At 44.5% G+C, this 11861-nt stretch overlaps 2 protein-coding genes across 5 annotated transcripts in view; one reads left to right on the forward strand and one right to left on the reverse strand.

Moving 5' to 3' along the window:
- Nucleotides 1-11355, forward strand: EIF2B1 (eukaryotic translation initiation factor 2B subunit alpha). The gene is made up of 9 exons (XM_055404377.2): nucleotides 1-161; nucleotides 1022-1123; nucleotides 2948-3084; nucleotides 3197-3313; nucleotides 5329-5445; nucleotides 6075-6139; nucleotides 7652-7727; nucleotides 9632-9757; nucleotides 10430-11355. The coding sequence occupies exons 1-9, from the start codon at nucleotides 149-151 to the stop codon at nucleotides 10592-10594; spliced, it is 918 nt and encodes a 305-aa protein (XP_055260352.1). The 5' UTR covers nucleotides 1-148; the 3' UTR covers nucleotides 10595-11355.
- DDX55 (DEAD-box helicase 55) overlaps nucleotides 5435-11861 on the reverse strand; it is a 22757-nt gene continuing 16330 nt past the window's right edge. The window contains exon 15 of one of the 4 annotated variants that reach the window (XM_088828121.1): nucleotides 5435-5585. The gene's annotated coding sequence lies outside the window, so the exon portion shown is untranslated. Of the gene's footprint in view, nucleotides 9134-11498; nucleotides 11617-11861 lie in introns of those variants that run through there. The other 3 variants (XM_088828119.1, XM_088828120.1, XM_055404372.2) reach the window with 3 other exon arrangements.

Below are 11861 nucleotides of genomic sequence, written 5' to 3' on the forward strand. Positions count from 1 at the left end.
AGCCCCGCCCCCAAGGCGCCGGAAGTGGAGCGTAGAGCGTGGCTGCGTGCTGTCAGTCAGAGTGGCGCGGAGCCCGCGCGGCTGTGGGACTACTCCGGGCGTCTCGTGCGGCTCTGGGCCTCTCAGGCTCCGCGGTCCAGAGGGCACCATGGACAACAAGGGTAAATTGGGACGCGTCGGGCCTGCTGGGCCTAGAGCGAAGCCGCGCAGGGATCCCTCCACCTCATACGCCCAGACTGGGCTCCCGGCGCGGTCAGTTTTCAAGTTCAGGCTGTTTGGTCGGATATGGTCCCTCTAACCGGGTTAACTAAAACCCTCTCGCTGCTCGTGTATCCAGGGAATGGGTCTTGGGTGTACCCCCAGACATCCCTTCTGCCCACGCTTTCCAGTGCTCTCCAAAAACGTGAGATTTCGGACGAATGTGCAGGTCTTGATTTCTTCATATGTGAAGTATGAGTAAGACTCCCTGAACCTGCCCTGTTGAATCGGGTACCAGAATCAAAAGAAAGGCGTATTTGATATCTGTCTAGAGTGGTTATCAAGATGTTTTATTACGTGAAGAACAAGGGCAAACTAATATGTATGTAGTACCTTTCATGTAAAAAAGTAAAAACAGAGTAGACTTCTACATCACGTACATATGTATGTAGGTGAATAGGCTTGACTTGGCATAGACTGGAGGGGTGCAGGAGAAATCAGTAAGCAGGTTGGCTCTGGGATTTTTTGAAGACTTGGGGTCAAGAATAAGGGTGAGAATGACCTTTCACTATCATTTGGTGGGGCTTAAATTTTATTCCATATTACACGGGCTAGCTTTTTCAAAATGAGAAAGAGCTTGCAAATAGTAAAGTGATGTCATCTCTATTCCCATCAACATTTTCGGTGTCCCTGAAGCCAAACACCCTGCAAAGGAACTATTTTTTAGCTTGCTTTTTAATGTCAGCAGTCATTGATAAGCTCTGTGGTCGTCTCTCTCTCCTGCTAAATGAATTTGCTGAATCACTTTTTTCTCCCTTCCCAGAGTTAATCGAATACTTTAAGTCTCAGATAAAAGAAGATCCTGACATGGCCTCAGCAGTAGCTGCCATCCGGACTTTACTGGAGTACTTGAGAAGAGATACAGGTAAAGAGGGTCTGCCTCCATCGCTCCAGGTGTTAGGAAAGTCTGCTTGTAACTGTTAAAATTGTAGAAAGTGAGAGATGGATGTATGCTGATATAAGGTAACACAGCCTCAAGCTCAGTTTCTCCCTTCATTTCAGTCCTTTCAATGTGGAGAGAGCCCTCAAGTTAGGATCACATGGGTCTCTTTTCACAAATATATATATTTTTTTTGATGTGTACCAGTGGCTCAGATGGTAAAGCATCTGTCTACAATGTGGGAGACCCAGGTTTGATCCCTGGGTCGGGAAGATCCCCTGGAGAAGGAAATGGCAACCCACTCCAGTACTATTGCCTGGAAAATTGCATGGACGGAGGAGCCTGGTAGGCTACAGTCCATGGGGTCGCAAAGAGTCGGACACGACTGAGCGACTTCACTTCGACTTCACTTCATTTTTTAAAGTCTTTATTTGTTATCATGTTGTTTCTGTTTTATGTGTTGGTTTTTTGTCTGTGTGGCATATGGGATCTTAGTTCCCCAACCAGGGAGATATTTGATAACCAGCACCGCCTGCATTGGAAGGAGAAGTCTTTAACTGGACTGCTAGGGAAACCCCTGAAATGTACTTTGAATCAAGAAGGACCATAATATGCCAGGTTAACTGTGAAGCTTAACTGTGTGAGTATAACCTTAACTGTGAAGCTTATAGCAATCGTTCAGCTTTACAAGTGTTTATTGAGCTTCTGTCTTGTGACAGATTCTTTGCAATTGCTATAGAGAATGTTCTAGTATAAATTCTAGCTTTAATGTCATCATTGTGAGCACTGCGAATTCAATCCTAAATGTAAACATCTGGGTATAAACAAAATAATAATAAAAATAATAAAGTGTTATTTAAAGGGCTGACCTAGAGATGCATGTCTCTAAGACAGCTTCCAGCATCTTCCCATTATACTAATATCCAAACATCTAAGCCTTACCTGCACCACCCTGCAGACCTCTTCTGTCACTACTTAATTTCCTTGCATGCTGTCCCTTGCTAAACTGTGCTTCACTCTGGCCTTTCTCATACCAATTTTATTCCCATCTTGGGGCCTTTGTGTTGGTATAGTCTGTATCTGAGACTTTTCCCATTGCATCTTTACACAGCTGGATACTTTCTTACTCAGGTCTCTGTTTAAAAAGCCTGCACTCCAAGAGATCATCCCTGTTAACTCTGTCTAAAGTAGTTCCACCTTTTTCATCATTCTGCTTTTTTCTGTCCTCAGTTCAATCTGAATGACTTATTTCTTTGTGTGCTTGTTTGATGCCTACCTCTCCCAGTAGAAAGAGAGTGCTGGGAATTCCCTGGCAGTACAATGATCAGGACTCTGCCCTTCACTGCCGAGGGCCTGGGTTCACTGCTGGGGGATCAGGGGAACTGAGATCCTGCAAGCCAGGCATCACAACCAAGAAAAAAAGGAAAAGAAAGGCAGTTCCATCAGAACAGAGGCTGGTCATGTTCACTGATGTTATCTCTGGCATCTAGGAAGTGTGTTTGCACAGTCGCTTCAGTCGTGTCCTACTCTTTGCAACCCCATGGACCACAGCCCACCAGGCTCCTTTGTCCATGGAATTTCCCAGGCAGGAGTACTGGAGTGAGTTGCCATTTCCATCTCCAGGGGATCTTCCTGATCCAGGGATCAAACCTACGTCTCCTGCATTGCAGGTGGATTCTTTATCTGCTGAACCATCAGTGTGCTTGGCATACAGCCTACACCCAGTCCACACGGGCTGAATGAATTGCAGACCCATCAAGGGCCTGTGATACTGAAATGAACATCATGTTGCTCATGTAATCATTCCAGGGGAGACAATCCAGGGCCTGAGGGCGAATCTCACCAGTGCCATAGAAACCCTGTGTGGCGTGGACTCTTCTGTGGCCGTGTCGTCGGGCGGGGAGCTCTTCCTGCGCTTCATCAGCCTTACCTCCCTGGAATACTCTGTAAGCCCTGCCCTCCCCCAGTCACCACTCTGCTTTTGTGTTTGCCCACAAGTATTCTCAGCTTGACCTGGATCCTCCCCTTCCCCTCATGTTGCACTGTTTCTTTTCCTAGGATTACTCCAAATGTAAAAAGATCATGATTGAGCGGGGAGAGATTTTCCTCAGGAGAATATCACTGTCAAGAAATAAAATTGCAGATCTGTGCCATACTTTCATCAAAGATGGGGCAGTGAGTATGTCTTGATTGTGGGTGGTGATTGGGAGCAAGGACTTTGGCGTCAGACTCCTGGGGTAAAATCCCACCTCTGCCACTTACTTGCTGTGTGACCTTGGACAAGTTACTTAAGCTCTCTGTGCTGTACTTTTCTCATCTTTCAAATAAGGGTAATTATAGTACTTAACCTCATAGAGCTGCTGTAAGGATTTATGAGATGGTGTGTGTGAGCACTCTGCACTATGCCTGGCACACACTAAGCAGTGTCTAAAGGTAGATGTTAGTATCATAGGTGGTTGTCATTTTAAAGACGCAGAGGAAAACCCTGGGCCAGCATGGATGATTCTCGATTTGATAAGCTGTCTTACTAAAGAAGTGTTTTTTTCTTACTGGATATGTACTGAACTGATCTGAATTAAATCAGCACAGCTCTTGTCACTGGTTCCTCCTGCCTCTCTTCCTGCTGAAGGTTAGCACTGGATTGAGATTTTTTTTAATCTTCATTCCAGATGCTGTCACGGAGATGCAAAGCTGCCAGGTGTTCATAACCTAAGTGAGGAAAGACAGGAGCAGCACATTAAGTCAGTCTCCCAGCAAAGGGATCATGAAACTTCTATGACATCTCTTCCGCCAGTACACATTCTTTCTGCCAACTAAGCCTCCACTGACTGTAAAAGTATTTACTTGCATCTGGACTCTAAAATCTTGTCCTCTGTTTTATTACTCCCTTCCCAGCCTCTGAATTATGTTATGAAATAAATGACGTAATAGTTGCAACTGGCACTGGTACAAAAGCCAGCTTCAAACAAAGCCATTCTGAGACCAGGTGGAGGCAAGCTGGTGACTGCTTCTCGCCGAGGCCGCCTCCTTCCCAGCAGTCGCACTACAGGGTTCGTTCATCCTCGTGGAGTTTAACGTGTAGCAACCACCTGCATCAGTGCTATTTAGGGTAGATTATGAGCCGAGTGGCTTAAATTCGAGTATGCAGGTGAACCACTTGGAGAGCTTTTAATAGTGCATGTTCTGGGACTTCTCTGGCAGTCCAGGGGTGAAAATTTTGCACTTCTAATACAGGGTGCATGGTTTCGATCCCTGGGCAGGGAACTAGGATGCCCCCATGCCATGCAGCATGGCCAAAATTTTTTTTTCATTTTAATGTAAATATAAATTAAAATGCACATTCTGGTTCAGTGAGATGGGTGGGGCCTGAGAACCTGCATTTCTAACAAGTTCTCAGGCAAGACCCAGAAAGGAGCCAGGGAGCTGGTCCCTCCACCTTGCTTTACTCTGTCCTCTGCACTCTGTTCCTTAGAACATCTTGATTCCATCTAAGTATCTGCAAATTGTGTCCAGTCCACAGTTGGGTTGTGTTTACCCCAAACAGTATATAAAAGTTTTAAAAAATGAGTCAACATTGAAATACTCTAGAAAAATCAGATGATCCAGCAACAGTGGGCCCCATGTGACAACAGCCAGAGATCAGCCTTCGTACTCTGCCACTGGCCCCACTAGCCTCTGCGTCCCTCTATGCCAGCTGTCTGGTGCTTGCAGGCCCAGGTGTGCAGACTAGGTCTTAGAATTAGGGAAACCAACCCAAAGGAACCTAACAGCCTTCAGACAGAAAGGCTTTTGTATCTGAGTAACACCACGTGGAGATGCCACTTCTGTGCTTGCTGCGAAAACAGGAAACCCAGGATACACTCCTCTGGCAGAAAACTTTTTCAGATAGTATCAATAGGGACTTCCCTGACCATCCAGTGGTTCAGACTCCAAGCTTCCTTGTAAGGGGCAAGGGTTTGATCCCTGGTTGGGGAACTATGATCTCACATGCAGCGCAGTGTGGCAAAAACAAAAAGTATCAATATATGGGTTTAAACACAGTGTATTGTCAAGGATCTGCTTTCTGATTACAATTGATTTGTGCGAAAGCATACAGAGCTTTAGGGTACCAGGAACACACGTTGGAGTGGCAGAGAGCCTGAGTGATCGTTGGAAGTTTGCACTTTTGACGGAGCTTTCTCTACCCACAGAGAATATTAACGCATGCCTACTCCAGAGTGGTCCTGAGAGTCTTGGAAGCTGCCGTGGCAGCCAAGAAGCGTTTCAGTGTGTACATTACAGAGTCACAGCCTGACTTGTCAGGGCAAGTATCTTTCCACGTGGTCATGTGCCCAGCAGTCCCTTTAATGAGCAAACTGAGGATGAGACTCCATTGTAAAAAGAGCCAGACGAAGTCCCCGATTTATCTGTCAGTCAGCATTGCCTTTCACACTGCCCATCCCCGCTCCTGGAAGAAAAATCACCATGAATTTGGAGTAGGTCACAGTACAGCATCCAGGCGTTTTATTTGGTACTTAGATATAAACTGAAAGGTTTATATTAAGGAATAGATAGTTACATTTCTTATGTATCCAGAACATAAGAAAACCCCTTTTTTCCTGAATTTACATATCCCTGCATAGCCCCAAGAGCACAGTTTTCCTAAAATACATACTTTTAAAGAACCCAAATGCTTCCTTAGTCCAGAATCTTGGGCTCAGCCCCTTAGTCCATTAATTGAGGGGACTTCCCTGGCAGTCCAGTAGCTAAGACTCCACGCTTCCAATGCAGGGAGTGTGGGTTTAAGACTTCAAATATGGTCCACATTAAAAATAATAATAACTGAGTTTCTAGCTAATGTGATTTATCATCGTCCAAATTAAGTGACTCACCAGTCTCTATGATAGGGACGTTCCTGGACTTTTTCTAACATTCTCAAAATGTCACTTTCAGTAAGAAGATGGCCAAAGCCCTCTGCCACCTCAATGTCCCTGTCACTGTGGTCCTTGATGCTGCAGTTGGGTAAGCGCCCGGCTCTCCCATCACAGTCACATTTTCTCCCCCACCTACTCCCAGGGTTGGCTTGGAGCAGGGTTTCCAGATGGAGGGTCCCAGTCTCATTCATAAAACGAGAGTGGGCAGCATCCTGCCTCCTAATTGACAGCGGCACTAAACCAGCAAGTATTCATGATAAGAACCTGATGGTGTACACACAAGACAGGGCTGTGGGATGCTGGGGAGAGCTGGATACATGGTGTCATGGTGCATTTTTAAAAAATACTTATTTGGCTGTGTCAGGTATTAGTTATGGCATGCTGCTGCTGCTAAGTCACTTCAGTCGTGTCCGACTCTGTGCGACCCCATAGACGGCAGCCCACCAGGCTCCCCCGTCCCTGGGATTCTCCAGGCAAGAACACTGGAGTGGGTTGCCATTTCCTTCTCCAATGTGTGCAAGTGAAAAGTGAAAGTGAAGTCGCTCAGTCATGTCAGACTCATAGCGACCCCATGGACTGCAGCCTACCAGGCTCCTCCATCCATGGGATTTTCTAGGCAAGAGTATGGCATGCAGAATCTTTAATTGCAGCACGTGGGATCTAGTTCCCCAACCAGTGATGGAACCCAGACCCCTGCATTGGGAATGCAGAATCTTAGCCACAGGACCACCAGGGAAGCCCCTCACGGTGCATTTTAAGAGCAAGGTGCAGTGATTGGGTCAGCATTCGTAATCAGCACTCTCTCTTCATCTAAAGACACAGGTTGTCGTCAGTGGCACGCCAGAATTTTTCATCTCCTGTGTATAACTTCACTCCTAAAGCTGAGGTGACATGCTCCATGGATTGGCAGCGTGGCTCATAAAACAGGAATAATAATCCCTTGGAAAGAAAACACAGATGATTAAGGAAATTAGGAATGTGTTTAAGAGTAAACATTTTGGGGACTTCGCTGGCAGTCCTGTGGTTAAGAGTCTATGATCTCACTGCATGGGCACAGGTTCAGTCCCTGGTCTGGGCACTAAGATCTTGCATGCTGCACTGTGGCCAAAAACTAGGGAAGAGGGGGGAAGTAAACAATTTGAAGGATTCTGTAATTGCTCATTTTAAAAGGTAAAATTAAAGGCCCCCACCCTACCTGCAAAATTCTTGAATTCTGTAATATTTTTTTCCAACTTCAGATCACATCAGGTTTTAAAATTTTTGTTTTGTTTGTATTGATATAGAACAAAAAATAGCGTGCCACATGTAGTAAAGATAAATGCCGGGTCATGAAATCCTTGCTTCAGCTACACATGTAAGCATGTGCCTACTGGGTGGCAGCATGAGTTATGTACCTTATTGCAGTGTCATCAAAATGGGTCTTGGTGCCCCTGTAGCAGAACCAGTAACAGTGCCAGGGGCTGACTTGGGCATTCAATGCTCTTTGGAAGAAAGTTATGAGAGGAACATACTTTGCTGAAAATGGGAGCATTAATCTTTGCAGGTGATGTTGCAAGAGCAAAGAAAGGGAGCATTAAAAATTTGTTTTTCATTTCTGTAGCTACATCATGGAGAAAGTGGATCTTGTCATAGTTGGTGCAGAAGGAGTTGTTGAAAACGGAGGAATCATTAACAAGGTAGGAGAATCAGTTCTCCACAGGCCCTTGCTCAGGGCATGGAGCTCCACTAATGACCTCGGACACCCAACCACAGTGTGTATTATGGTTCATTCCTCTAACCCTGCTTAGCTTCAGGATTCCACCATTGCAACCAGTGGTTTCCCAGTTCCTGAGCCATTGCAATGGGGTCAGATTCTGGTCAGATTTATTTCTGCTTTGGAGATTGATCTGTGTAGACTAGGAGAACGTATTTATACTTATTCAAAACATGTTTTACTTGGAATTGGGTTTTTTCTTTTTAATGGAGCATATCTGACATCAATATAATATTTCAAATTTGTCTGTCGCTTCACATGGAACGACCTCCTGATAGTCTGTTGTGTGTGCTGGAGTATGTATAACGTAAAGTTTGCCATCATAATCATCTTTAAGTGTACAGTTCAGTGTCATTAATTACATCTCACATTGTTGTGCAGCCACAACCACTGTCTTCAAAACTTGTCCATACCCAAAAGAACTGTCACAAAACTCTTTCTCTTCCCCCATCCCCTAAGTTATTTTCTGTCTCCATGATTTTTTCCCATTCTAGGCACCGTATGTAAGTGGACTCACACCGTTATCTCTTTTTTGAGTTTGGTTTATTTCACTTAGCATGTTTTCAAAGCTCACCTCTACTGTACATGTGTCAGTGCCTCCTTTTTATGGCTGCATAACGTACCAGTGTATGGTTGGACCACAGGTGTCTATCCATTCATCTGTTGATGAATACCTTTTGACTATTGTGACTAATGCTGCTAATAACATAGGTGTACAATTACTTATTTGAGTTTCTGTTCTCAATTCTTTGGCGTATATACTTAAGAGTGGAATTGCTGGGTCATATGGTATTTCTGTTTAGCTTTTTGAGGAACTGCCAAACTGTTTTCCCCAGCAGCTGCATCATGTTACAGTCCCATCAGAAACACATAAGGATTCCAAGTTTCTCTATATCCTTGCCAATACTTGTTTTTTTTTTAAAATTATAATCATCCTAGCTTGAAACTCAGCATTCAGAAAATTAAGATCATGGCATCTGGTCCTGTCACTTCATGCCAAATAGATGGGGAAAAAGTAGAAACAGTGGCAGACTTTATTTTTCTGGCCTCCAAAATCACTGCAGATGGTGACCGTAGCCACAAAATTAAAAGATGCTTGCTCTTGGAAGAAAAGCTATGACAAACATAGACAGCATATTAAAAAGCAGAGACATCCCTTTGTCGACAAAGGTCCATATAGTCAAAGCTGTGGTTTTTCCAGTAGTCATGTACAGATGGGAGAGTTGGACCACAAAGAAGGCTGAGTATCGAAGAACTGATGCTTTCAAACTGTGGTGCTGGAGAAGACTCTTGAGAGGCCCTTGGACAGCAAGATCAAACCAGTCAATCCTAAAGGAAATCAACCCTGAATATTAATTGGAAGGATTGATGCTGAAGCTCCAATACTTCGGCCACCTGATGGGTAGAGCCGACTCTTTGGAAAAGACCCTGATGCTGGGAAAGATTGAAGGCAGGAGGAGAAGGGGACAACGGAGGATGAGATAGTTGGATGGCATCACTGACTCAATGGACATGAGTTTGAGCAAACTAGGAGACAGAGTTGGACAGGACTTAGCGACGGAACAATGCTAGTAGGTGTGACGCAGTATCTAATTGTGGTTTTGACTTGTGTTTCTGTAATGACAAAGACTCTTGAGCATCTTTTCATGTGTTTATTGGCCATTTGTAGATCTTTGGAGAAATGTCTATTGCTTTCCTTTTTAAAAGATCCTCTTTAATTCCAAAGCCAGAAGTACACATATTACATTCACTCATAGACTTTCTGTTGCTTCCACTACAGGTGTGCTATAAGATCTCACCTTTCCCCACTGTTCTCTGACTTCCCAGATTGGAACTAACCAGATGGCCGTGTGTGCCAAAGCACAGAACAAGCCATTTTATGTTGTTGCGGAAAGTTTCAAGTTTGTACGACTCTTCCCACTAAACCAGCAAGATGTCCCAGATAAGTTTAAGGCAAGAGTTTTACATATTATAAGGGGTGTTTGAGTCTAAACTGAAACCTTTGAAAAAAACGCAGTGCTAAGAATGTTCCAATAAGTTTTTCACTTCACATTGCTATTTTTTCTAATATACAGAATACAAAGATAAATTGGTGATTGTTGAACAGTCTAACTTGTCCCCAGAATTTCAGTCTTTTGTCACTTAAGCACTGGATACAGGCCAAGCAGGGAAAAGACTGAAAGTTTTGGGTCAGCTCTCTGGGCTCACCTGCCATCTCCATCACCTATATACCATGTGATCTTGGGCAGGTCCTTTCACTGTAAGGTTTATGAACTTCAGTTATCTGTACAGGGGTTGTGGTGCTTCAGAGATAATCTATGGGGAATTTAGCACCGCACCTGGCACTTAGTAAGCTTTCTATAAATGCTCTAAACAGTTGTCTTGCGAGGTCTGGAGGGGTTACTCCTGCACACTCATGAGGGGACACATGGCTTAAGGTTTTCTCTAATGACCTGGCTCACCCAAGCCACACTCAGTCCCCTGGGCACTGTGCCACACAGTTGGCCTCCCCGTTTCCAGAGGGCACTTTCAGGCAGGAGCACCTCAATTGCTCAGGCCAAAGCCTCAACAGTTCAGAGCCCTCAGTCTGTGGGGCAGACTAACGTTGGCTTCCTGTCTCCTCAGTACAAGGCGGATACTCTGAAGTCTGTACAGACTGGACAGGACCTCAGAGAGGAGCACCCGTGGGTCGACTACACCTCCCCTTCCTTAATCACGCTGCTGTTTACAGACCTGGGGGTGCTGACGCCCTCGGCCGTCAGCGACGAACTCATCAAGCTCTACCTGTAAACACCGGGTTCTTTCCTGCCGGTGGACATTGGATATGGGGAGTAGTCTCTTGGCCCCTCAGTGAGCCAGGCCAAAACTGAATTGTTTTTTCTGAAGTTTTATGGACTAAGGACTTAAAATCCTAACTCTTGGGAAATTTTTTATTCATTTCAGTCCCATCTAAAATGCATTCATGGTTCCCCTAAAGCCCAACCTAAATTGTGCTCTTATGGTTTCCATATATTTCCAGACACTTCCATTCATGTCCAGTTTCCAGAAATATAAGATTATTGGCTGTTTGACTGATGGATGAAGATGTGCCCATTCTCCCTTCACCTTCCCCACACTCCGGACTGATTTGCCAAAAGCATCCATGAAAGACAAGCAGGCCCAAGAGGGCAGTGGTCCAAACTACAGCAACCAACAGCTGCCCAGGACCAGGCTCCATGCTGTGCTAGATGAAAAAGGCAGGCAACACTCACTGAATCAGGCTCCCAGCGGTAAATACGAGCTGAGGGCTGTCATCCCCACAAAAGGATCAAGCCAAAGACAGCGGATACTACTGCAAGAACCCAAAAACAGGTATTAATGGCCTCTTTGGCCAGAGTATCCTGCACAGCTCATCAGTTACGAAGACGCCTTCCAGAATATTTGCAAACTTAAAATTCTATATCTGGGAAAAGATGTGACTTAAAACGTATTTGGGTCCTGAACAGCTTTTATAAATTGTTTTTGGGAACAAACTCAGCATCTTTTCAAATAAATTACATGAAAGATTTTGATATGGTGTTGCATTGCACTGCAAGCTGACCCCAGGCCCAGCCAGAGGGCTCTGACATTAGATGTACTGTCCATCTTGGTAAAGACACTGGGCAGCCACCTTCACATACTTAAGGCACAGTGGATTAGAACTACAGTTTATTCAACAGGAGGTGTAATCTTTTTCTTTCCCAGAATGATTTGCTGCTTCTTTTTCAGATACTCACCAATAAAACGGTACTACGGGCTGTGTGGGTGTTCAGTGCAGTACATCAAAGAGAGAACTGAGGGTCCAGAGGTAAAGACATCCAGGGAAGGGAGATCAGGTGCCGGAAAACACTGAGGAACTTTTAAAAGCTCTCAAATCAAATCTACTTCAGTAGCTTTATATTAAATAAGTTTAATAAGTATAAATTAGCCACTGAAGAATGAGCTCTTTAAGTAACCCATCAAAATAAATATTGACATTATTTATAGTTAAGTAAATTTACATTTTCTCTTAGACTTCAAGGCTGTTATGTTTTTAGTA

Source organism: Moschus berezovskii, chromosome 19, assembly GCF_049115385.1.
Source record: "Moschus berezovskii isolate FMDL1 chromosome 19, NW_MosBer_1.0, whole genome shotgun sequence".
Lineage (NCBI taxonomy): Eukaryota > Metazoa > Chordata > Mammalia > Artiodactyla > Moschidae > Moschus > Moschus berezovskii.

What these genes read in the sequence shown, in the direction of transcription:
- EIF2B1 (XM_055404377.2), top strand. An exon ending in GTACTTGAGAAGAGATACAG is followed by an intron (nt 1,124 to 2,947) that starts GTAAAGAGGGTC and finishes TAATCATTCCAG; the next exon opens with GGGAGACAATCCAGGGCCTG. An exon ending in TTACCTCCCTGGAATACTCT is followed by an intron (nt 3,085 to 3,196) that starts GTAAGCCCTGCC and finishes TTCTTTTCCTAG; the next exon opens with GATTACTCCAAATGTAAAAA.